Source organism: Tauraco erythrolophus, chromosome Z, assembly GCF_009769465.1.
Source record: "Tauraco erythrolophus isolate bTauEry1 chromosome Z, bTauEry1.pri, whole genome shotgun sequence".
Classification (NCBI taxonomy): Eukaryota; Metazoa; Chordata; class Aves; order Musophagiformes; family Musophagidae; genus Tauraco; species Tauraco erythrolophus.
This window is the reverse complement of record NC_141496.1, coordinates 1,071,766-1,098,955: the sequence shown is the minus strand read 5'-3', so window position 1 is coordinate 1,098,955 and position 27,190 is coordinate 1,071,766. Positions and strand designations below refer to the sequence as shown.

The window sequence follows — 27,190 nt, the reverse complement described above, 5'->3', positions numbered from 1 at the left end:
TCTTGGTTTTGGACGATCCTAAATCATAGAACCACGGAATATCTCAAGTTGGAAGGGTCCCATCAGGATCATGGAGTCCAAGTCCCTGCTCCTCACAGGACTACCTAAAACTAAACCATATGACTAAGAGCATTGTCCAGACACTCCTTGAACTCTGCCAGGCTCGGTGCCATGGCCACTTCTGCCAGGAGGAAGCAAGCCTGATTCCCAGCACTGAACGGCCTCCTCTCTTTCTCGTTAAATGGACAAACTCTCCACCAGGTCTTTCGACTGGGTGCAGCCCATGGAGAAGCCCTGATGGGTGGTTATTCCAGTCTGGAGTGAAGAGCCAGGATGGCCGGCAGAGCCATCTCAGCCGGTTTCTGAAGACCAGGACAGCATCCATGGCCATGTCAGTATGAGAGTCCTCATCCACAGCAACGCTCTGTGCATGAGTCAGCTCATCATGCTAGGACCTTGCTGAATTTTCAAATAATTTCAATAAAAACGCATTTGTGAGATTTTTTTTCTAAATTGGAACGGTCAATCAGGCATCCAGGTTGGATGGGGCTTTGAGCAACCGGGTCTAGTGGAAGGCGTCTAGTGGAAGGGGTTGGAACCAGATGATCTTGAAGGTCCCTTCCAACCCAAACCATTCCACGAATCTATGACTCGTGGGTGCCAGGACGAGCGCCAATTCTACCAAATTCTTATATTTTTGTAGGCATTGAACACGTCAGACGGGCACATCTGCTCTATCCAGAGCAGGTTTTAAGCAAATTGTCCTTTCGGCAGTGACGGATTCGGTGACGTAATCACGGGCCCTCCTGTTCTTGCGCCGCCAAACACCAAGTAACTGGCCGAAGCGGGTGCTGTGACTGCGGCTGGAAGCCAGGAACGCGGCAAAAGAGTTGGTCTGAGATCTCCAGAACAAACCAAAGGTCGTATCTCTGCAAGCATCTGCCAAGTTTCATCTGTAGAACGTCAAACTTGTTCTCCTTTCACCTGAAATGCTACATGGACTGTACTGACTCAACAGCACATGAAGCCAAAACCATAATAAAACCCTAGATCCAAACCAGTTATCGGAAACCAAACCAGCATCCCGTGTTTGCTCTCCAGAGAAGCCAGTTTTAACACATGATGGGGTTGAGCACATCCCTTCAGCTGCAAAGACCGCTTGAGTATGAGCTGGCCTGGACCTGGACCCCCGGCGCTGGAGAGGGCACCGGGCAGTCACTAATTACAGGATGATCTCAAGATTTCGTATTTTGAAGACGAAGCTTTTAACTCCTTAAGCATGGAGGAGAGCTGGGAAATCCTAGAATCATAGAATGGTTTGGGTTCGAAGGGACCTCAAAGATCTCCAATCTTTTTTTGGTTGGAAGGGTTCATAGAATCATAGAATCATAGAATGGTTAGGGCTGGAAGGGACCTTCAAAGGTCATCTAGTCCAACCCCCCTGCAAGGAACAGGGATATCTCCAACTAGATCAGGTTGCTCAGGGCCTCGTCCAACCTGGCCTTGAACGTCTCCAGGGATGGAGCATCCACCACCTCTCTGGGCAACCTGTTCCAGTGTTCTACCACTCTCATAGTAAAAAATTTTTTCCTAATATCCAACCTGAACCTACCTCCCTCTATTTTAAAACCATTACCCCTTGTCCTATCACAACTGGCCCTCCTGAACAGCCTCTCCCCATCTTTCTTGTAGGCCCCCTTGAGGTACTGGAAGACTGCTATAAGGTCACCCCGGAGCCTCCTCTTCTCCAGGCTGAACAGCCCCAACTCTTTCAGCCTGTCCTCATAGGAAAGGTGCTCCAGCCCTCTTATCATCTTCGTGGCCCTCCTCTGGACCCTCTCCAACTGGTCCATGTCCTTCTTATGTTGGGGGCTCCAGAACTGGACACAATACTCCAGGTGAGGTCTCACGAGGGCAGAGTAGAGGGGGAGAATCACCTCTCCTGACCTGCTGGCCACGCTCCTCTTGATGCAGCCCAGGACGCGGTTGGCCTTCTGGGCCGCAAGAGCACATTGCCGGCTCATATTGAGCTTCTCGTCCACCAGTACTCCCAAGTCCTTCTCCTCAGGAAGGAGGAGGTTCCAACCAAAGATCTCAAATCTTTGAGTCTCCTCTGAGGCAGAAAACCCCAAAGGCTAACAAAACCAACCCAATCTTTACTATTTTTAGATTTCTTTTTTTTTTGTGTGTGTGGATGGGAAGGCGTCCAACTCATGATACTCGAACCTTCAAGGTTAGTAATGCTACAACGGCTTCTCCGCATTGCTCTGGCAACGTGACCAGTGCAAGGTGGCACTGGGGTTACCAGCCCAAAGTTGGGAATTCTGCTGCCCTAGACTACAGGCCACAACATCCCATGGGCTTCGACTTGGGATTCGCTGCGGACACGGACAGGGAAGTGGGTTTAAGGTCCATTTCCGACATTTTCTCTACATACAGGGTGAAGCGATGGGAGGTTCCTACATTTAAAAATTTCAGTGCCATCGGTCTCAATGGCTTTAAACTGGAAGAGGAGAGATTTCGATTGGATATAAGGAAGAAATTCTTCACTCAGAGGGTGGTGAGGCACTGGAACAGGTTGTCCAGAGAAGCTGTGGCTGCCCCATCCCTGAAAGTGTTCAAGGCCAGGTTGGATGAGGCTTTGGGCAACCTGGTGTAGAGGAGGGCGTCCCTGCCCAGGGCAGGGGGGTTGGAACTAGATGGTCTTTGAGGTCCCTTCCAACCCAAACCATTCTATGATTCTATGATTCGATACGAGACTACGGACGTTGTACCATCATTTAGAGTCCACTGGAGAAGTATTTGCTAAAATAAATGAACCAAGTAGGATTTTTACTACTTCACACATTGCTGAGTAGTTCACCGATTGCACACACCACACAATAAACTGGTAATTTCAGATTACAAGGGATTATCTTGGCTTTCCCAGTTGAGGTACAATCTAGAGCGATCAGCGCTGTAGTTACCGCTCGCTTTGCGTCACCGAGAGGCTTCCACACGTTCTCGGTCAATCGTTCCGCATTAGCAGTAGCTGCCATTAAAAAATAAATCAATGTTTTTGAACCATAAGGCGGCCAAGGACCTGATTTTCTGTTCCATCTTTAGGAAAAAAAAAAATAAAAATCACACTGTGATCCAATGATTTCGTCGGTAACCGTATCGATTCCCTCAAGGGGTTCATGTGTTTTATGAAACGACCAACACCTACTTGCACCACAACTTCAAAAAGAAATTTATAGATCGTTATGCTGTTGCACAATCTTTTTTTTTTTTCAAACAATACGCCGAAAAAAAAAAAATGTGGGAAAGGTAAGAAAAAGCTACGGACACATGGCTGAGGTTAAGAAGCAAAAATTGCCCTTTTTTCCCCGTCACGTGCAGCGATTTGTCTACGTAGTAAACCACGAGTAGAGCTGATCAAAGCCCTCCAAAGCGTTTCTCGCTACCCTCCCCTCTGCTAAACGATCTGCAAGGACTCGACGCAGACGTGGGATCCTGCAAACTCGGATCCGTTCCCGCTGTGCCGCAAGAATCCGGGAACGGAAGCGGGAGAGGAACGTTGCTCCTCATTTATTGCACGTTGCCATATGGAAGACTCTTCAGCTGTTACGTAGTTGGGCCTCGCAGCCCCGCTTTCCAGCAGTTAAATATTATTCTGTCACCGTTTCCCTTTGTATAGACGGAGAAACCGAGGCACGGAGAGGCCACGGGCACCGCGGCGGTGCCGCGCTTCCATGGAGTCGGCGGTGCCAAGGGGATGAGAGCCTGGGGCTCCCCGAACGCGCTCCTCCGGCACGGGAGATGCTCTCAAGATGAACGTCCTACTTAGAAATTACTTAGACTTGAAAATAACCCCCGATCTCAAATAGCCAGGAAAAGTAGAGGTAGAGATGGCGCGTTTTTGGAAAAATTGGAAAACGGAGCGAATTCCTTTTGAGCCACCCACCCTCCGTACCAACCCGGTTTGGTTTTGCTGCTGGGTGCAAGGATGGGTATCACAGAATCATAGAATGGGTTGGGTTGGAAGGGACCTCCAAGATCATCCAGTTCCAACCCCCCTGCCATGGGCAGGGACACCCTCCACTACACCAGGTTGCCCAAAGCCTCATCCAACCTGGCCTGGAACACTTGGAACACAACACGTGGCCTTGACCACATGGGTAGGACATGGAAAGATGAAGCGGCCGGTCCTGAAGACCTTAAAGAACCAAGGAGGACGCAGACAAATTTGAACCCCGTTCCGCTGCCACGCAGCCCACGTGGAAGGGGAGAAGGAAAGGGTGCTGGGAGAGGTCCGGCCAAGGTGGACATGGGAAAACTGAGATGGTGCCGGGAGAAAGGAGGGAAGGCCTTGTGCAAGGCTTTCTTTAAGGACACAGCTCAAACAAAGACCAAAAAAATCCAGAATAACGGGCGTTAACGAACACTGCTCACCTCACCCAAGATGCCAAGATGGAATGAAAAGGTTTTTCTACCACCTGAACCATTTCTGGTGCCCCGGCAGCTCTGGCTGTGCCGCGGCAGGGAAAGCTTCCGGCACGTTGGATGGGTCTTGGTGTTTTAGAGGTTTTACCTCTATGTTGAGAACTATGGGAGATCATCGTGCCGGACCGGGCTGTAACTAACGTTGGCATTTCTGCTTCTTAAAGTCTTTTTTTTTTTTTTTTCCCCTCCCTCTCTCTCTTTGCATAAAATCGTTTTGTCTCCAGTTCTCCAGGAATATCGCCCGGAGGAGGGAAACCGCCGGGTATCTCTCTTTCCTCGGAGATCTTCAAACAAAAGACTTTCTGTGCAACATTTGTCAATTTTCCCATTAAAGATGAAGAATTTCGCTTTCCGAGCCCGTTTTAACCCTTCGCGGCGTAAAACGGGATCAGATTAGATGCCGTCGGAACGGTAAAAGCAGCGGACCATCGTCTGGACTGGGCATCCGGGCACGCCGAGCGCCCCGCGCTCCCCCATCTCGGGCAGAGGTGCGCCCCAGCACCCATGGGTGCCACCCATGACCCGTTGAGCAGAGCAAAGACGTTGACATCTCCCTAAATAAGGGCACTCAATTAAGCGACTCCCGAAACGGCGCGTTCGCGTCCGAGGTACCAGCGCGCGCGGCGCGGAGCCGGCGTCGGGGCTGAACCGGGGCCGGAGATGGTATTTCGGCGGCATCTGTTGAGCGTAGGGTTGAGTTTAAGTGAATTTGGCTCAGCCTGAGAATATTTTTGCTTTTTGTTGATACGTCCCTTCATGGTATTTGACCATTCTTTTGTGGTTTAATACCGAATCGCGCGGTGCGGGAGGATAATTAGTGGTGAGTATTAAGGACTTTCTGTTCTTCTGGGATTAGAGACTAAGTCTGTGAGGTCTTCGGGCGCTAGTTGCACGACGTTTTATTTTTACTATGGAAAAATCCTTCAGGAGAAAAGGGTGTTTTGTACCTTTGATGTCATTGGGCTTTTCATAGTGACTCATGTGCTAAAACACATCCCGCGGCCTGACCGGTTAGACTAAAGCTGTTGGGTCTTTTGAAACGAGGTAGATGATTTGGTGAGTAATTAGGGCCATGCAGTGGTTTCACTGTCTATTTTAGATTATATCAAACACGCGCGGTCTTTATTTATACCCAAAACGCAGCAAATACCCAGCAAACCAACCGCAAACACGTACGTATCGCAGAAGAAACCTCTCATTGAAACGACACGCTTCCGCTTTTAGCGCATGAACTTTTCCTTTCAGCCATCCTAATTAATACTCCTAAAAGCACTTTTTCAATTCTACGAATCCAGATGCCACCAATTTTTACACCGCAGCCGTTCTTAGAAGAACCGCGCTCTCATCCTGCGCGACACCGTGCTGAGCCGGAGCCTGACCTGAAGGGGTTAAAGCCTGGATGAACAAAGACAGCCAAAAAAAGGTGCCCAGAGGTGAAGTCACTTGCCCGAAAACTCTCTGTTGGGTAGGGTGCAAGGTTGGGGAGCAAATGCCAACTGCCCTGGTGCTGCTTCCATATTCCCAGCGACTGCTCCAGTAACGCCTAACGCGTGTTAGCGCCAACTTTTGTACCAAAATCTGGGGATTTGGAAACTGCTTTTGCTTGAAAAGTCCTTAACGTAGAGCCAGATTAAGAAGGAAATCAACTGCTTGCTGATAAATTCCATGTAGCCAACTTGGGATTTTATCAGGATTCTTGTAGTATTTCCTGTTCTTTCGGAGTTTTGGGGTTTTTTTGCCTTAAAGCCTCGGCTCCAAAAATTCAGTAATGACATAAAGATCTACATTTCCTTAAAAATAGCACTTTCAGGCCCTCGTCGCTGCGGATGAAACCTGAACGTGTGACCAGAGCGTAGCTAAAAAGTCCCGATAAACCCAAGAGGCAAAACGCAAAACCCACGTTACCAAAAGTCTGCGGAATTTTGCGAACCCGGGAACCCGACTCCAGATTTTTACCGTGTACCCGGAGGCCGGCGATCGTGTCCGGGTGCTCTCCCATCCCCAAGAAATCCCTTTGGGACACGGAGCCCGGTCCCGGCGAGCACCGACCTGACTTTCCATCACCCACCCGCGTGATTTTAGGTGCCGCCGGGCTCTACGTTAGCAATAATTTTGGGATATTCTCTTTGCACTTGGAACGTCCTTGGTTCTTTACTGCAGTAGCCACAGCAGAGAAGCCTTCAGCCGTGAATGAAGCGCTGCTCATCTTCTTCAACCTCAAGAACAAAGCCCCAAAACGGACCTCTGGCGTTCCAAAACCACGGCACGCGAGGAAAACCCGAAACGACGGCTCATGGCGGAGGCGAAACGATTGAGGAACCGCCGAGCCGTACGGAAAATCCAGCCCTGCGAGCGGCCAGGAAGGGGTTAACAGACATATGCTGTATAATTAGGAGATGCATTAATGATTATGAATAGTAAATGACTTGGTGCAAGGCAAAAAAAAAAAAAAAATGAAAAATCGAGGGAAAAGGGACATGCACCTTTCTTACATGTTTATTAGGAACTGTATATAACGGGCGAATTCCGCTATTAAGAACGCGGAATTATTGGTGTAAATACTTCCAAGGGTACATCAAATTGTAATCTTTCATACGACATCCATCAAACCAGGCTGGAGATTTTGACAAACATTAAACACAGTAAGGAGGCAATTATGTATGCATGATTTAATCTGCAACTAATTAATATGCAAATTTATTCATATGTTAGTTACTAAATTAAAAATGCAAAGAAGCCCTTATGGTGATTCTCCAAATTTTGCACAAACAGAACATTTAAAATATAAGAAGAAACGAAGTTTTTTTGGAAACCTGCGGCATACTTTAAATCTTTGGAAACCTGTTGCACGGAGCTGCTTCCAAAATATTGACTTTAAATCCCGGAAAAACGATAAAAAAAAAAAAGGTGCCTTCGTTTGACGGCGGAACGCGGTGGCAGAAAGGTTAACCGCCAAGCTCGGGAAGTCTTCGGAGATGCGCGCTAATTATCAAACAAACTGTAGCCCAGACCCAACTCCCACAGCCTGAAAAAAACCAAAAGAATAAAAAAATAGAAGCCAGGTTGGGCACAAACGGGTCATTTTGGGGCGTTTTGCTCCATTCCTGAGGTTATTTGAACGCCCGGGCGATGCCCCTACACCCTTTGATGGCCAACGGTGGCCAAAAATTCCCCCCTCCCAGCTCTTGGTTTCACCCCAGTAGGTTTTAGATGTAAGAAATCAAGACTGAAAAGGGGTGAGGGAACTAACTGGGGGAAGGCGGATGGAACCTGCCTCGAATTCTTTTTCCAGATGCATCTTCCGAAGAAAAACGAGGATGCAAACACGACGCAGCCATTGCCAAGGTTTCCTGCAGAATGAGGAGTCGGAATCGTTTCTACCCCCTAGTAGGTAAGCAAAGAACACTAATTAAGGATATATTCCACCACTGCTTCCAGTTTGAAGCTCTCCGTTAAGGCATACATTTCCCGTGCCAGAATTTCCTCCCAGTTTGTATTTCCAGGAAGAGTTCAGTTATATTCTGGAAGTGGCTCCGAGCAGCCAAAAAAAAATAAAAAATCACGGCACAGGTCGAACGCAGGAGGAAAGCCCAGTAAATACTTCCAGGCTGTTTCCTTGACCAGTGAACTCCATTTCCTTTTTTTTTTTTTTTCTCCTAAAAAAGCAAAGTGATCAGTTGGCAGCAGCTGCTCCTGCTCCCACCGCCCGGTTTGGCCCCCGGTGCCGAGGCCGTGCCGGCGGCACCGTGACCCCCAGGAGGTTTGGTGGGAACCCCCGGGGTGCCAGGTGGTCCCACGGAGGTGCTACCCAGGCATGGGGGTGCAGCCTTCCCGTAGGGACGGGATGCGGAGGGGGCTGGCGCGGGTCCTGGCGAGGGCGGCTTCGCCGGCGCGGTGGGATGGCACGTAGCTCTACCGCCCGAGCGACGCGTCTTCTTCTAGAAACGATGAGGTCTTCTTCTGTTTTCATCGCTATGGTTGTGCAAGCACTTTTCTTCCACGATTCGCTGCTGCAGAGCGCTTGTAGGATGGGGAAAGAGCATCCAAAGCTCGAATTTGGGCAATTTCAGGGCGAAAAAGGGTAGACTGGAAGGGAGAAGCGCAGCAAAATGGCTTTGAAAATACCACCAGGCTCGGTTGGACGTATTTAAATCGACTTTGTTGCGCCTTGCTAGGTGATTCTCGAGTTTTGTTTAGGCCAGACCCAAATGTAAGGCTTTTAAAAGCTTAAACGTCCACATTTATGCATTCATTACACAGTGTTAAATCTAATTTGTTCTTTTTACTGTCACAGGAAGCACATGTTTAAAGCAATCTGTTTCCTCATATGAATGCTTTCCTGTCTGTTTGAAAAAAATCGCAACACACTTTACCCCAAGTAACCAAGAGGTGATCATAAATATCCCTAAATAGCATTAAACAGATATGAAAGACATTAACACTTCCAGAATGCCAAAGTAGTATTAAAAAAAAAAAAAAAATTCTAACAGATGCTCCTAGGTCAAAAAGTGAAATGTGTGTTTCCTGAAAAAAAACACTCTCACCAGAATCCTAAATGAACTGTGAGCGGAGAAATGAGGTGTCGCAGAGCAAACGAGCGGAGTTTTTTCGGTTAAGGACTCTGGCGCACTCTTGCCAAAGCGCGGTTGCAAGAAAAGAGCCCAAATTCAAGAGGAGTTTGCTAAAAAAACAATAGCCTTTACATTCCACCAGATGGCAATGACAACAAGGGAGGGCTGCCGGCTCCAGAACTGCCCGATCCCGGTCCCGGTCCTAATCCTGGACCCGGTGGCAGCCCGGTGCCCGCCGTGCCGGGAAGGGTTGGCTCCGCCAAACTGGCCTTGACCCAAGCCAACGTTGATTGAACGTTGCCTTGTCGCTTCGTGGCTCGCCTTTGGCAGGGGAAAGATGTTCTCATCTGGAATATGCAAATTGAGTTGAAAAAACCCAAATTAACGAAGCCCCTCGCGCTCCGGCACGGGTTTCACCCCCCGGAACGGGTCTTCCGGGCACCTAAAATATCCAAAGTGGCAAACACGGGGGCATCGGTAAAACTCCCTTAAATATCGTGGGTGGGCGCTGGGTGCTGGAGAGCTCCCGTGCCCGGGGTCAGCTGCGGACCCCGTCCCCCAGGGAAGCACCCAGGGCACCCGCGTGTGCCCGTGGCAGAGATTACACCCTCCTGCGTGGCACCGGTAGCCGGTAAACACGCGGCGCCGGCCAACGGGAGCACAGAACATCTCGGAATGTCGGCGCAGCTCAAAGGAGCCCACCCAGGACCTGAGCAAAGGTCCCATTTCCAGGAGGAGGGTGGGTGATGGTGGAGGGCAGGACGACCCGGTCCGTTCTCCCGGAGGTGCCCGCGGGGCCAAAAGCATCGGGAAGCAAAACGTTAAGGAGAGTTTGCGGGTGTAAAACCACGGCCCCTCCGCTCGGGCGCTGACTTGAACCGCTCGTTTGGCCTCTGGAAAAGCCACTGAAAAGAAAATAACAATAAAAAAACAACCAGCCATTGTGGGGCCGGGAGTTTTTGTGCCAAGAAACTGTCAGGGGAGCTTTTCTTTTTGTTATTTTTTTTTTTCCCCTATATTTTCGTGATGCTGATTTATTTTTTTTTTCCCCTATATTTTCGCGATGCTGATTTATTTTTTTTTTCCCCCCCCGCTCGTTTACCGCTTCAACGTAAAAACCAAAAAATACTTCAGGAGCAAAAAATTCATGTTTTTTTTTGATAAAATACACAGAGTCTCTTAACAAACGCGCTCCGGTCGGAGTGCCAGGGTATCGATCCCACCGGGATATCTTCAACTTCCAGAAATAACTTCTGCATTAACGTCCTGCTCTCCCCACCCCGACCCGTGTTGAAAAAGCAAGAAAAATTTCAAGCAAACGAGGTGAAAGAAAGAAATCCCCAGCTCCAGAAGCCATCCTTTCCTAAAACCACGTCGGAAAAGCCCGGGATAAAATGGGATTTAAATGTTTCTGTCTTAAGTGCTGAACTGTGCTGCTCAGAGATCCGAAGGCGCCGCTTGTCCCCAACACAGATAATATTTAAAGAAAAGCTACAAAATCAAATCACTGCACGGAGAATTATTATTTTTTTTTTCTCTTTAAAAGCCTTTTCCTAACGATTATCCTCGAATCCAAAAGAGAAAAATGAAGTTTCACGAGTGCAACCCGGGGTTTAATTCCCAAATGAAACCAGAACGACCAACGACATCGCTCTAAAGAAAACGACTGAAGGTTGGACGTGAAACCTCCAAATATTTTTACATTTATTTACTGAAAAAACGGTGGTTTCTGATCGATCCTTGCAGTCGGACAAGGAAAGGGCAGCCAAGATGCGGGATGCCAGGGTCACCGCTGGCAAAGCCACCCAGAGCTGCTTGGCCTTTTGTTCTCCCGGGAACCTTCCGGCACCGCGGCTCACTCTACGCAAACAGATAAATGGATGAAAAGTTGAAATCAAAAAAAAAAAATCAAGTGTCTTGTTTAGACCTCAGGCTCAGGCACACGGGGCACGTTTCACCCCCCAAAGTCACTGGGAGCGGGGGCTGCTCCGCGGGCACCGGCAGCGTCCTGCCTAAAATGGGATTTTGAAAGAAGGGCTTTTGAAAATCCGGCTGAGCATGGAAAATACGGCCCTTTTCGCCGGCGCGGAGAAATCAGCTGGATTTGTTGGCCAAAGGCTTCGGTCCACGAAGCCGAAGCGCTCCGTGCACTACCTGCAGAACTCTGAAGAGGGAGTCTCTGCTCAAGCTAAACCCAAAACCCCCAGGAATCCCACACCTCCGCTCCCAGCTGCTAAGAACCGGCCACAGCTATTCCTTCGGAATGATTTTTCCAGTCCAAACCAGTTCAACGTTCAGAACCGGGTGAATTTTGCAGGAAAACTTTGCCCTTTAAATATAACGTCCGGCCACGGATTAAGAAAAAGACACGCGTCGGACCGTCCCCCTTCCGATCGTTTTTTTTTCCCGCTGAAGGTACCCCCACGTAATTAATTCAAAATTAAAAACTAAATCGTTTTCATCTGCACTTTCTCTACCTTTTAAATCCGTTTGAAACCAACCCAAATTGGGCATTTTTGGTCTGCAAAATGACTTCTTGGTCCCTTCGGAATCGGCGAGCCTTGCCACAGAAGGTTTTTTAACCCATCTACGCTGGATTTTATCATTTTCTTGGTTTGTCTTCATTTAGTACGTGCCAAAGCTGCATTTCCAAAGGTATTTATTTACTTTCAAGCAACAAGAAGAGGTTTGTTATAGAATCATCTCAGGGTTTGGGTTGGAAGGGACCTCAAAGATCATCAAGTTGCAACCCCCCTGCCCACCTCTGTGGGCTCTCAGACCTCAGAAGTCAATGAATTTTACTAAAATATTACGAGAAAATGATAATATTAGTTCCTGTGATCCCCTCTTTAATCCAGCTCCAACCTCACTCCCTCTTACTTGATGCCAAGTCATTAGGCGGGTCCCAGTGAGCTGCCTCCAAGTTCTCACCCCCGTTTTACCCTGTTGTCCTTGCCTCCAGGAAGGTCAGTTGTGTCCCAAGGAGGCTTCACCCCATGTTGGTGGTCCTCAAAGACCACCAGACCGAGACCCCTGCCCCAGGGAGGTGCCGCACCGCTGACCCAGTACCGTCTGGCAGCTGGAGCGCTCCAGACCAGGTTCCTGGTTCCTCACCTTGGCACGTCTCTGGTGGGTGAGAACCCACAACCCACCGCTGAATCCCAAGAAGGTCTAAAGCACCCAACGGGTCCAGCATGGAGAAACGTCCCCGAAGACGTTGGCGGCAGCGATGCCGTCGGCATCCCGGGACTGGCCGATTTTCCGACACAGCAGGCGGCACAGGGAAAGACGGGGACGTTGTATTTGTTTCGGAAAACTCCTAATTTAAGTTGGAAACACGTACGGTTGTGGGTTTTTTCACTCGAGGTAGGAATTCTGCAAAGTCTACACAAAAAAAAGCACAACCAGCGCTTCCTCGCCTCCTAGCGCAACGATCGAGGCTTCTCCCGTGGAAATTGGAATAAAGCTGTGGAAGAACTCCAGGTGGCATCCCAGTAGTATTTCTCTTTGCTTGATTTTTGGAACCAAGCAGGTGTTTCCTTAGGATGTACGACTGAATCACACGCTTCCGTAGCCGTCTGGCTAGCAAGGTCAGCGCCCGCGCGCTCGTAAATACACACAACGACGCGCGCCGATACTCCAGTCGGAGAGGGGACACCTTCAATTAAGATGAAAGAAAGAGGCTCTTCCCATTAAAACGGCGCTCCGGAGATTCTACCTGCTGATTCATCGACAAAATCAATTCATTTTTCAGTTCTTTTAACACAAACCAGATGAGGTTTTGGGCAACCTGGTGTAGCGGAGGGTTTCCCTGCCCATGGCAGGGGGGTTGGAACTGGATGATCTTTGAGGTCCCTTCCAAGCCAAACCATTCCATGATTCTATGATTCTATGACATTTCACTTCTCCCACTCTTTATTCTGGCTGCAAAATCTTTCCCACAAGAACTCTCTGGTTGTCTACGTTCAAAATAACGCGCGACAACCGTCCAGGCTGCGGTTGCGATCTCGCTCCTTGGTGTAGCCCAGCTCCTACTGCCACATCTGGTTCCTTCACCCCAAGGCATCTATTTGAAGAATGAAGAGTGAAATAAGTGCCACAGCCAAGAGAGGAAGTCCCTGGCAGAGGAGGGAGCTGAACCCCAAGCGCCTCTCCCAAGCAGGAGGTCACCTGTCTTCCCCAAGAGCTCCTACAGATGCAGCTTCCAAGGAGATGGTTCAACCTCAGGAGCCATCACCTCCTCCTCTTTCCTCCACTTTTATTTATTTTCAAGCTGTTGGTTCTCGTAAGAGTGAATTAACCTTGGCAATCAGAAAGACGTGACCGTGATCGCTGGCTGAAGCCATGGTCTCCATCTCACTGATTAGCTACACCACGGCGTTGGCTCTTTCCATTTCACTACAGCCAGTCCCGGGGATGGGGACGTTCCACCTCTGCTCGAGGAGACATGAAGACACAAGCATAGGGTGGAACATCTCCACGGGGTCCCAGCAGATGAGCACCAGGAAAGCCGCCCTCCGGGGCAGCCCGGACCTGCCGAACATCACCCTTACTGCTGCCCCCACGGTGGCCGGCACGTAGGGTTCAGAAGATACACCTCAATAGAGCTGGATGGACAGCTGTGAAAGGAGAACTGTGTCATTGCCCACCCAGGGTTTACTATCGACATGGTGCAAGTTGGAGTAGCAACCACTTGTGTTCCTCCGAGCTGCTCCAGCTTCAGTCTCAGAACCCCAATTTCATAGAATCACAGAACGGTCAGGGTTGGAAGGGACCTCAAAGACCATCTAGTTCCAACCTCACTGCCTGCAGATGACCAGTATCCTAAGCTCTCTGTGAAGGTTTAATTTCTGACCTTCTTTCTGCCCTCAACATATTGCTTTGTATTACAGGTGATACGTGTGTTGGAAATCAACACCTGGGCAGACACCACGTCCCTGCTGCAGTGCCACTGTGGTGGACATATTAAGTCAGATCGATGTAAGTTCCTGTCAAGCCACCACTCAAACACGACCTCTATGACCTAAGCCCATCCCTCTCTTCTCACTTTTTCCCCCAAAGACTTCCCATTCCATACCCCATTCCTTCATGGACTCTTCCAACCATACCCACCTGACTCTTCCTGGTCAAGATAAGAAAGGCACAAAGTGTCACCTCCCTTGGCAAATGCTTAACATAAAAGGTCAGATGTCATTAAACCATCAGCAGCTAAACAGGATGAAGGCTTCAGGTTGAAGATTAAAAGAAGAGCAAAGCCTTAGGATGAAGTTAAGGGTGAGGAGGTGCTCGTACAGAGGAGCCACCTGGATTCCACGATGAACCAGCCCGGGTCCAAAACAAGACCATGTCATAGCTCGGTAAAGGCACGTGGGTACTCAACAAGGAAAATGAGTTTTATCACAAAAATCTCATTTTTTCCCCATACAGTCATGCCTGTATCTCATCTCCACTTGGCTCAATCCAAAATCCCCTGGCCCTCATCGCACCGCGTGAGTGGGAGCAGAGATCTCCACGATCTTGACTGAAGACAAAAAACTCCAACATTAAACGATCCCAGTAAAACCCCTCACCCCACAGAGACCATATAGAGTCTGTAAGCCCAAGGGAAGCAGGTGAGGTTGCATTACATCACAGAGAGGAGCCCAGGATGCAGCAAGGCCACGTGTGCCCAAGGAGCAGGCAGAGCTGGGAGAAGCTCCAACGGGACACCGCCAGCACCTCATAGAATCATAGAGTCATAGAATGGTTAGAGTTGGAAAGGACCTCAAAGATCATCTAGCTCCAACCCTCCTGCCATGGGCAGGGACACCCTCCACTACCCCACGTTGCCCAAAGCCTCATCCAACCTGGCCTTGAACACTTCCAGGGATGGGGCATCTACAACTTCTCTGGGCAACCTCGGGCAACGCCAATGCCAACGCGTGCCACGGCACGCGGGGAACGGGCTGCTTTGGCGGGGACGCAGCCACCCCCCAACTCACGCCTTCGTTCACACCGAGCTTCTGGAGTTCAACGCTCCGGTTCCAGCTCAGCTCCGCGTCTGTCTCCACCAGCTGTGATGAGCTGTGGCTGAGACCGGCCGCGGAGGTCCAGCCCACCGAATTTAGCTCAAATCTTCCAGCATTTTTTCAACTCTTGATTGTTTCCGTCGTTTAATTTACTTTGTTTTCCAAACTCGTCGCCGTTTCGTATAATAAAGGGGAGCTGATACAACATATTTATTACCATTTATCATGGAAATTTTTCGAAGACTACTTATGAATTAATCAACAATAACTGCTTTCACAAACGCTGCTGCATTAATCTCCATATCCCCCGCATAAATCACATGGAGAACAAGTTAATATACATATTTTAAGAGAAACACAGCAATGTTTCCACCCTATCAACTAAGTGTATTAGAAGCCAGTTAGTCAATTTATAAAGGCATCTCCTTCATCCGGCGTCATAAATCCCGGCAGTTGGGCGCGCCACAATCTATAATCTAAACATAATCTGACCTTCCATAAGGTATTTGTTCCGTTTGAGGAACGCAGCAGCGTTTCAAATGAAACACAAGTCACGATATACGATGCCAACGAGACCCAAAAATCCATCCATTCCCTTAAAAAAGGCTCTATTTCCGTCAAAATCCCGCTTTTCTTTTAGTCCCGTTGCCAGGCTTGTGTTTGAATTCACTTAATTCTTGGAAGCCAGAGCTACGGGTGCTTAAAATACTCCGGAATACCTTGTCACATTTTCTTTTCTAATCGATGGTACGGTTGATTAGAAAATAATCGTTAAAATAACTCGTTAAAATAATTCGAAGTATTATTCACGGAGTCGACTCGGAGATAATTGGGCTGAAAAATCAAAATACCGTTAAAATAGCGGAGAGTCGAAGTATTCCGTTTGGTACAACGGCCGTATTCACCAAAAATTCAAGGAAGCAGACGTTTGAGACTAATCTGGGACAACCCAAAATTGCCTTTTGTTTTTTCAGAGTGAGAAGCAACCCAGGAAAAAAAAAAACCAACAAGACTTCCACGGTGGTTATCAAAAGTTATCAAGCTTCAAAAGTCTACAACCTGCAAATTTCCTTGGATTTCTGGCAAAACTGGGAAGCTCAGCTGAGATGAACATGCCCATTTGTTCGATATTCCGCAAGACTCATTCCCGATAATCAGATTTCGAGATAAAACACGAAAGGTTATCAGGTGTGAAAGGGAAGCAGTAGGAAAGGAAGTTTCTTGTTTGCAGATATTGATAGGAAAATAGGTGGTTTAATAGGTATTTATTACTAATAGGTATTTTTAATAGGTATTATGTACTTTTCATAGGTATTACGTACTTTTAATAGGTATTACGTACTTTTAATCGGTATTACGTACTTTTAAAGTAATGGCAGAGACAAAATTCGACCAAAAAAAACCCACAAAGACTTCGAACAACGATGCGAAACTGTAAACTAAGAGTCAACGTTTGGCTCACGGCACAAAAGACTTCGTCCAACTCAAGAGAAACACCAACTTCTGAGCGCCCAACGCCAAGATTTCACCAGAAAAACGATTTTCACTCGAAAAACGGGGCTGGGTGGCATCCCTAACCCTCCTCGCAAAGAGGGATTGGGGATATTCTTGAAAATATTGGGAAAAAAACCTGGGGAATCACCAGCTCTGCCAGTATCACCCTAGCGACCCACAGTGCCTCTGGCAGCAGCTGGATGCCAGCGGTTGCCACCTGGGCTCACCCCCTGCCAGCCTCTGCTGCAGGTCCCACGGCACCTGGACCTCGTGGGAAAAACAAAACGGTTCGCCCCGGATTTTTTTCCCAAATCCTTCTCCCCGCATCACTTGCCACACCAAGCAAATCCAGAAATCAGCAGCCCGACAAAAGAAGCTGCCCGGCACGCCGAAGGGACGCTCGCCCCGTGCCCGCGGGGCACCGCTTCGGCAACGCGCGCACCTCGTCCCCACCGGATCGTCGGTCGCTTCCGAGTGAGGCTGAGGGATGGGATTTGATTTCATTCATCCCGAGCTCGTCCTCAGCCCCCAGTGCCGAGCGTGGCAGCGGGCTCCTGCCAACCCGCCGGCGGGCGAACAAAGGCACGGCGCGCGTAAGCGAGCGAGCAGCCGAGAGCGGGTACTTACGGAGGATGGCAAACCTGGAGGAACTTTGCGAACCTTCTTTGTTTGGACTTCTGGAAAAAAAAAAAAACAAACAAAAAGAAGACAAAAAGGTGCCTTTGTAAGACAAGCTTTTTTTTTATATATATATATATATATTTATTTTTTTTTTTACAGACCCCGGTGCCCATCGCTCTGCCCGCCCGCTGGCGCCAGGCTCGCTAACACCGAGCGGGCGCCGAAAGTACGACGCTGGAAAACTGATCATGTTTTGATCTCCGGCGTTAGGGCTTTTGTTTTCAGATTTGCTTTGAAAAAGCCTTTTTTTTTTTTTTTTTATTTTATTTTTTTTTTTAAGGCTCCTCTCATGCCCGGAGGACGGAGAGAAGCCATCGCTCATCGTTAAATAAACCCCTCCGAGAGTCCCGCCGACGTCCGCCCCGCCACTTATTGTATTTATTTCCCAGTCTTGCTAAACAGGTCCAAACTCCCAATTATTTGTTGAAACAAGAGGGGGGGAAAAAACAAAAAAAAAAAGGAAAAAAAAAAAAAAAGGTTGAACACAAAGTCACTCACCCATAGAGGTGCTGTGGAGAGGCCTCCGGCGGGGGTTATTGCTAGAATACTGGTAGTACTGGGAGCCAGGCTTACTGGGGGAGAGAGCTCCTGGGTTGCCAATATCCATGTCACCTCCGAGGAGACTTTGCTAAAAAGATTAAAAATATAGACGTGTGTGTGTGTGCATGTTAAAGCCGACTTTCCCTCATCATTAGCTCTTTTCTCACGCCTAAAAATAACAGCAGCAAAAGAAAACCCTCCGCCAGCCACCGAAACGCGTAGAGGAGAATCTGCCAAAATTTTAAAGGAGACATCACAAAAATTTCCCGTTGGAGCAGCTTTTCCTTTACTAGGAAAAAGCAGCGTGATTAATTTGAAATTACGATGATTTACGTTCCAAAAAGACTTATCGCCTCCGCGATCGGCGCTTTAAAAACTTTCGGAGCTCCGTTAATATCTCGGAAGGGAATTTAGTTTCTTTGCTGCAAACGAGAGTTAAGTGCATGGATTTAACAAGAATAAAACTTTTTTTTTTTTAATTAAAAAAAAAAAAAAAAAAATCCTGCTGGCGATCGAGCCCCGTTGGTTCAGCGTGCACGAAACGGCGTCATTGTCTATCCCTGCGCAAGGAAAAACTCGTATCTGGGAATCAAACAGATCAGGTTTTTGCAAAAAAAACCGAGCTGTACGTTAAGACCGCGACTCAAACGGGAAAATCCAATTCTACATCGTTAATATTTTATTTTTTTTTTTGGCGACGCGATCGGGGTGGGGAAAAAAAAAAAAAAAAAAGGCACCTCGGAAAACCAAAAACAATTAACGCTATTGTACAGCAGCGGTAGCGGCGGCAAAGGACCTTCAATGTCCCCATCTTCTGTCTGGAGGGTTAACTAACACCAGGCGTTTTTTGTAAAACCATTTTTTTTTTCAGTTCCTACAGGACCATTTTTTGCCCCAAAGAGCAGAAAACGTCGTCTGACCCCCGCTCGGAGCAAACCGCGAAAAGCTTGAAGAGATTATGCCACAAGACCAATTTCTCGAGTAATGTTCTATTTGCTCTAAACTCCGGCGAAACTTACCCATAATATACACATCCCCTGATTACACTCTGCATTGAACTCATTGTTCTTTTAATTCTTCGGATACCCACTAAACCAGGTGTAGCTCCTGGCGTTTCGAAGAAGAATTTCCCATTTCAATAAAGAAATTTGAAAATGAAGGACCCCCCAAAAAAAATCGAACTTTATCGTTACTTGTAATCAACTTTTACTGACTGAACTAATTACTGTACTTGATAAAGTACAGAATGTGTTTTCCCTAATCTAAATTCTAATCACCATGTCACTCACAACAGACTTAGTAATGCTTCACTAACACACTATTCACATGCAAAATACTCTAAATAGGCCAATTATGACTCTGCCCCTGTTCCCTGGTTAACCCGCTGAGAACTGAAAAATTTCACAAGGCAGTCACCAACTAAAACAAAGGCTCCTTGTTCGAAATTAAGACAGTCTTTTTGATTCCTAAATAGCTCAACAAAGTGGCATGTCTTCTGCTGAAAGCAGTTGGTCAAATATGAGCCATGAGCTGGAAAAGCCGAAATTAAAACATCCTTACTCCTTGACTATACTTTCGAAAAACATTTCAGGATAACTTTTGATTCTAGAAAACTATATTCTCTTTTTTGTTGTTGTTTTGTTTTGTGGTTGGGTTTGGTTTTTTTTTTTTTTCTTTCCCCCAGAGAGAATCGCTGACGAGGGATGGACAAATGGGCTCTGACTGATTGGGGCTGAAACCCTTCCTGGGTGCGGAGCCCAACATCTGCCTTTACAGAGCTCTGCGAGACATCAAAATATCCCAACGCCACTCAGAAAGCACTTTTTTTTTTTTCCTAATATCTTTACATTCAGCTAATATACACCTGCAATGACGATGCTCCTTTTAATAAACAACACCTGCACCGGCAAAAAAATGGTTGCGAGTCTTATTGCATAATGGCAGAGGAATATATGCACAAAAAAAAAAAAAAAAACCAACCCACCAAACCTCTGGAAAAGAAAAAAAAAAAAAGGTTATCGATTCATTGTGAACCTCCTCTGAAAATAAACGTAATTTTATTTTCCGAATGAAACGGCGCTAACCCCCGAAAAGTCTCTGCAAGTCATATATTTTTATCACGTATACGTTTTAACATAAAGACAGACCTGCTAAATCTGTGCATGGTTTATCCATATGTCGGGTAGTCTGAAAGACTTGGAGCCATCAGCTGCAGAAATTCCTATATCCAGCCTACTACATCCCATTTGCCTTCCAAAAAAAAAAAAAAAATAAAATAAAATCCCCAAACCCAACTCAAATGTATAAAAGACGGCGTTTGCAAACTCGTTTCGATTAAACAAGATTGGCTTTAGCAGTGTAAATTGTATGTACACCCTATTTTTTTTTTTTTAATCTGAACATTTTTCTCTATAAAAAGATGTAGAGGTTTCTACAGAGAAGAAAAAAAAAAAAATTCCAAATTTATATTATGATATTAGAAGGAAAAACACATCCCGGTCTTAAAGGCTGCATGTTGAGCCAACGCCTCCCATTACCACCAGTTGCACTTTCTACCGACCGATCCTTCCTCTTGACCTAACAGGTAGGTGCTGGACTCCCGATGGCCTTCGGCACCCCGGAAAGCGGCCAGGAGCCGGGGTGGGCCACCCTTGGGCCCCGCGGAGGCTCCCACGCCGGGCGCAGGTGGCCCTCCCGTCGGCTCCTAATTAACGCTACGTAGCTCACGGACAACAAATTAAATCCAAGCGCTGGGATCTAAACAGCTTTTTCTGCAACAAGGACAACAAAAAAGAGGTGGGGTTGTGCGTTCCGGGGACCTCACCGAGCGCTCCGGGCGGGATAATGAAGCTAAAAATATCTAGGTAGTTATTCCAAGATGGTTGTGAAAGGAACAATGGGCATTTAGTACCGTTCAGCCTACGTGTCCCGCCGCTAACGGCCTGCAACAAAGAGCGGGAGAAAACGTTGGCAAAGCCCAACGTCATCGATTCCGCAGCCTTCGGAGCCGGCGTTTGCTCCAACTTGGATCTTCCCAACACACTGAGTCATTCGGCACCGGAGTTCATATTCACCGCTACGAAGCGGCGAGCTTCAAAGGCGACCGTTACATCCGTCAAACTCCTCTCCGGTCTTTGGCGAGGGGTTTAATGGATATATACGTTCCCTATAGGGGAAGAAGGGTGGAAGCAGGACGGAAGACGTGGCAAAATCTTTGGAGTTCACCGGGATAAATCCCGCAGGCACATTCGGGCATCTTGGCACGCGCCAGACGCGCAGACCCGCTCCGTCCGCCGTTGGCTTCCCACTAAACAAAGCTAACGATGTATCGAATTTGCCAGTTGAGAGTCAACGGGTTTGAGCTAAAAACAATCAGAAAAGGGAAAAAAAAAAAACCCCAGCGACAGCAAAATCTTGTTTCCCATTGAGCCACGCAGCTGTATTTGGGATCGATCCCAACGTTTTTGGCTTTTTGGCGTCGTTACGCGCCATCCCGTCTTCTCTCGAGCCATTTGTAAAAGAAGTCGGCGACCAGTGAATCGCGCCTCCGAAATGGGAATAATCAAGGAATTATGGGAGAAAACACGCACGTACTACGGCAAAGTAATAAGCACACGGATATGATATCATCCCTCCTGGAAAAACCCAAATTATTTCCATTGCAAACCTGAAGTTTTGCTTTTCAAATGAAAATCATATAAATGTTTGTTTCGGACTGAAAATAACGTTGACAAAAAGATATTTTGGGTTTTTTTAAATTTAGAAACAGGTGAGATTAGAGCGTGACCGAGTGCTGCGTTTTACTAATTCGGATTAAAGGAAAATTAATAATTCAGTTCATTCAGATTAAAGGAAAATTAATAATTCACTTAATTCAGATTAAAGGAAAATTAATTCAGTTAATTCAGATTAAAGGAAAACAGTTTTGAAGGCTGTAATCCGAAAGCTCTGAAAACACAGAACAAGGAAAAATATCTCAGAAAAGGCTTTTTTTTTTTGTTGTTGTTGACCACCCGGATATACATTTTTTTCTATTTTTTTTGGACACTGTCACCATGATCCAGCTTCAAACGCAACATCACGGGGACGTTGCAGGCAAGAGCAAACGGGGTTTACATGAAACCAGAGTCAGCTCCTTTTCGGAACATCGCTCCCGCGCGCCGCTCCCAACCTACGGGATCCATAGTGACTGCGGGACATATGTTCCCCCTCGGCCAAAGCCTTGGAGAAGCATCGGCGCGGGCACAATGGGAGGGGAACCCCTGGTTTCTCCCACCGAGAGGGAGAAACCTCGGTGGGGATGAAGGCTGAGACCGTCAAATTCCTCGGCATCTGCCGGTAGAGTCGGAGAACCGGCTGAAAGGAGACGGATTAGCACCACGTGGTCAATCCTTGCACCAGGACACCCACCCTCCAGGATGGTGAAGCAGCCCTGGGCAGCTGGAGGTGCCCGCGCGCGTCGGGGCACGTCTTGGCACGTCTTGGCATGGCCATTCCTTCCTCTGCCCACACTCAGGGGGTAGACCTGGCAGCCGATACGGACACGCGGCCGTATCTTCCACGACTTTATCGGCTAAGCTCGCCCCAAATCTACCGTCTGAAAAGCAAACGATGAGAAATCATGTGCTTTCTCTAAAAAACAAAGAGTCCTGCTATTTTCAACGATGTTCCTCCACGTCTTCAATTAAAATTCTTTACACTTTTAAAGATCAAAGCTCGTTTGCTCCATTTTATTTGAGTTTAGGCCTTCCCGGCTCGAGCGCCGTGTCTCTGCATTGTCCCCTCCGCTCCCGCGCCGACGTCTCCTGACCAGCACCGAGCTCCCGCTCTGCTGGGGGGTACCAGGGAACTGAATTATGGTTTTTTTTTTTCCAGAAAAACAGATCAGAAAGGAAAAGATCACTGGGACCCTCCTCAATGTTTAAGAATAGGGTGGATGATCTACTTAGGGATATGGTTTAATGGGGATGAGGGATGGTTGGACTTGATGATCTCTAAGGTCTTTTCCAACCTAGAAATCTATGAATCAATATCAACAACGGAATGTCTCTTCCGTGCTCGGTAGTGACCGCCGTTCTCCTGCCAAATAGCTGCTCTTCTCCTATTCCTCTTAAACCATCTCCATTTGACTATTCAACATCTATTCCCTGGAAAATTCACAAATAAAGCAACTCAAATTTGCTGAAATCGCATCTAATTTACGCTGCAACAGATGAATAGGAGGTGATTTTTGAGATTTTTTTTTTTTTTCTAAATACAACAAATTTCTAACTGTCCTGTTTTCCTCTCCTTTAGCGAAATCCCAGGACACAGGATAATATCTCATCATCCAGCTTTCAGCTGCTCTATCCTCAGTTTATGAATTTTCACTTAAGTCAAGTTAACTAAGTCATGCCGCATCCACATCTGAATCATTTCTTGGTTATTTCCTTCTGTGATTTCAATCCTCTGGTTTTAATCAAATTAGGAAACTAAATTTCCACTTCTCATGTGCCTATCAGGGCATCTGTTCAGAATCTGTCCCGATTCCTACAAAACACTCCTTTTCTTTGGCTTTCGGGAAAATTTGGCAGCTCTCAGTAAAATCTTCTGCGTCATTCAGGTCCAGGATTTCTCTCCAATGCCAAGTGGAAATTGCAGCCCATTGATGGCAAACACAGAGAAATAAATAATTGCCCCGAGTTTCGCCGAGCGTGTTTCCAAGCGTTGTTTTTTCACTCAACCGACCGTCCTTCCTCAAAGCATTTGCAGAAAAATTTTCAATTTTAGAGAACAAAACAACTTCTTTCACTGAGATTTAATTTTTCACAGAGGTTTGTTGTTTTTTTTTTTTTTTTTTTTTTCTCCAAGAAGATTCACGTGTATGAAGTGAGGGAAATTTTAATATGTTGATTTTTTATTTTCTCTATCTGACGGCAAATAACCTTCTGTTTCATTTCTTCTGCCTTCTAGGGCAGCACCTTCAGATGGCTGCGCGCAGCGTTCAGCAGTTTTCTTTTGACTTTGACCTTTTCCATTAAAAAAATGCTTGCAGGTATTTGCAAATAATTTTTCATGTTCAACCAACCCTTGTGCATTAATGTCATCAGTATGAGTTTGCTAAGTTCGGTGTCTTTTTTTTTTTTTTTTAATTTTGAATTTTTTCACTCTCTCTTCCTCTGCAGAATTTCAAATTGCTCTTGATGGTTAAACCTTTCTGGAGTCATTTTTCCCAGTCCCTGAATACAACATCAGCACAACACCAGCAACTTTTCCAAGTTCCTTTATCCGTTTCGGCAGCGTTGCACGGACACGGAACGCTCTTAAATACAACCTGAAGTTCAAGCACCTCTGGCCAGGGATGATTTCAAATTTCTTCCTGAGCATCCATCTCAGGTAAGGAAAAAAAAAAAATAATAATTTGTAACTTCTTACCTAATTTTCCCCACATTTACTCCTGGTGTTTGCTTGCTTCTTCCCATCCCTTCATTCACCATTAGGCACGATGACTCCGATTATTACGCTGCTGCTTGATTATCACTAAAGGTTAGTTACTTGTTTGCATTAACGAGCCCCATCTTTCACATTTACAGTGAACGATTTCCCCATCAACCGCGCGCTCTCTGCTGTTTTTCTGAAGCTTGAGTAAAATAAATGGGAAAAAAGGGATGAAAAGTGACTCAACCGACCAAGTACAAGGCACAAAAATTTCCAAGGGAAGAAGGGAATTTCTCCTCCGCTAAGGAGTTTTGTAAAGTGCAGCCTTTTGCTCAATTTACTGTTTTCTGCTGCACGCTTTCGGCTTGAATCCTCGGAGCTGGAAATTCCTCCTTTAGGACAAATTCCTCCTCCTTTCAAATGAAAACCCTACTGCTTCCACTGCTGCCAAGATCAGCAAAACGCGGCGGTAGAGATGCTTCTATTTGATGCGTAACGTCCACGTAGGAGCGTACACACACACCCAAACACACCCAGCCAGACATCAAATGTTGTGTTCAAGGATGAAAAAGCGTTCAAGGCCACGTTGGATGAGGCTTTGAGCAACCTGGTGTAGTGGAGGGTGTCCCTGCCCATGGCAGGGGGGTTGGAACTGGATGATCTTTGAGGTCCCTTCCAACCCAAACCATTCCATGACTCTATGAAATCGTGTGTGCCATACAATTCCCCGTGGCTGGGGAAGACGAGATGGAGCGCTCAAAGGGACTTGGGTCAAAGCCCAGTGGTTTTGGGCTAGAAAGCTCTCCCGTGCTGCTAACTGTCCCCAGGAAAAGAGCTGGGTTTGGGTTTTAGTTGCTTTTGCAACGTCCTGGTATCGCAGACGGCCAAGGCGCGATGCAGACCCAGCTCCAACCAACCTTTGTAGCGGCTGAAGCTGCTCTGCGTGGCTCCCAGCGAGGGTTAACCCCACGCCGGAGCTGTGGAACAGCCCATTACTGGGAAAATTCACCCCAGAACGATCCACGCTCAGTCAAACATCATGAAAATCCAGTGCCTTGGACCTCGACAGCGCTCCCACGTTCTTTGCTTTGGCTTGACGCAACTATTATCCGAAGCACACCGCTAGAGTCGTTTTCCAGGAGAGAAGATTTGGGATGGAATTAAACAGCCCTCAGTTTAGCCCAGGATAAAGCCTCTGAAGTCACTGGGGGCCTCCTGGGGTGTTAATGAGGGAAGAATTTGGCCCACGGACAGCAGCTGGATTTTCGGGGAGCGCCGAATAGAGGGAAGCATTGTCTGCGGTGTTTTTCCGGCGCGCCGCGGTGCTGCTGGATAACAGGTCTGCCGCATCGTCAGGGAGCTCAGCTGATCTACAGCATCTTCTGAATTTATCCCAAAAGCCCTCCCATACCCATTCGACTCAAAAATGTCAGCTCGGTACACATGGGAAGATATTTCAGGGACGAAAATGTGAATCTATCAGAATATTTATATAGTCCAAAAAAGAAAATTATCATTTACTATAGGGCTCAATGATCAGAAAAACCCAGTTTTTGTCGGGGTATATATAGGAACTGCTCACTAAATTAGGAAACACATGTCCTGGTATCCCTGTTTTTCACAGTAACCTTCCAGGACCCAAATATCTGTATTTCTACGCACCACTGAAGTTCAGAACATCCATAAGTACCCACTTTTTCAAACATCTCCAATCCTATACCATCTGGTAGGTATCAGCATCGCGGTCACTTATGGTGGGGGAGATGGAGAGGAGACAGTGAGGATTAATGACATGCAGAAATGAGTTTGTGCTGGGTTTTTTTTTCCGAGAAAAAACACCGAAGACTTGCTGGCAAGAGCAGCTTTCGTTGGGCTCTGCTTTTTTTTCAGCTCAAGTAAGCGCTTCGACGGGATTCAGGAAGGATGTCCTACCACTGCTTGCTTCAAAATGTTGAAAAAAAGGCTGGCAAATTAGTACAAACCCTAAAAAAAGAGACCTGTTCACCTAACAAGTCAATTATCGTCGTTTTTCCCTGTGTAAGCATCCGACTACAAAGAGCTTACAATAAAAATCCTGGCTCGAGCTGTCTCAGACAGGGAAAAATATCCTGACATGCCTCCGTCTTAAAAAGGTGTTTCGTGGCTCAATTCCCATTTTTAATGATATAATTCTTGTTTTTCCCTTTGAATAGGAGAACACAGGAAAAGCCTCCGAGAAGTTCAAATGCACGGGAAACGGCATTTTTCGGAACTTCTGTTCGTAATATTTTTCACCAAAGAAAAGTTACCGTAAAAACATCTGAGAGACCAAAGAAACTTCCTGTCCAAAAAAAAAAAATAAAATAACAAAACCCGTGCTAAATATTTTAAGTGCCTCAGATTTTTATTTTTTTTTAACTTCTTAATATTCACCAGCCGGCAAGATAAACAACAGCTTCCTCCTTTTTGATGAAGAAGCGAGATTTTGTAGGGGAAAACAACCCCCAAAAAAATCATTATCGTTCGACTAAAAGCTGTTTGCGTGTCCTCAAACGATCTGGTGGCGCTCGAGGCCGAAGGCTGGTGCGTTTCTGCGTCGTGCAGGTAAGGAAATGATGGTGGCTTAGTTAAAACTCACGTCTTTACGCAGAGGAGCAGGGAAGAGACCTCCCCGAGGAATGGAAAAGCTGGAGAAAGGACGGATGGATTCCCACCTGAATGAGACAACTGAAAAAAAAATCAGGTTCTTTCCAGAAGATGAGCCATGACCTTCCCAGGACCTACGTAAACGGATAGGAACGATGCAAAGACACGACGCTGGTGTACGTTGCCATCGTTTTCTTGGGAAAGGTCTGTTAAAAATCTAAACTTGAGCAGTTTGAGTATCAAAATCGTGTTTCCCGTTACAGGAGCCTTATGTTTTCAGTGGTAGAAAGTCCCATCGATCTTCTCCAGAACCACGTTCTGCAAAGGCACCTAAACCCAACTAATGACACTCGTGGTATTGAAACCAGG

General features: G+C 46.9%; 1 protein-coding gene across 6 annotated transcripts in view; it reads right to left on the bottom strand.

Moving 5' to 3' along the window:
• Positions 1-27,190, bottom strand: part of TCF4 (transcription factor 4) — a 221,063-nt gene that overhangs the window by 67,402 nt on the left and 126,471 nt on the right. For 5 of the 6 annotated variants that reach the window (XM_086629777.1, XM_086629780.1, XM_086629779.1 and 2 more), the window contains 2 exons: positions 17,738-17,867; positions 17,186-17,235 (listed from right to left, as the gene is read on the bottom strand). In XM_086629777.1, coding sequence (XP_086485903.1) covers positions 17,186-17,235; positions 17,738-17,867 — 180 coding nt within the window. Of the gene's footprint in view, positions 1-17,181; positions 17,236-17,737; positions 17,868-27,190 lie in introns of all 6 variants that reach the window. The other variant, XM_086629778.1, reaches the window with a different exon arrangement.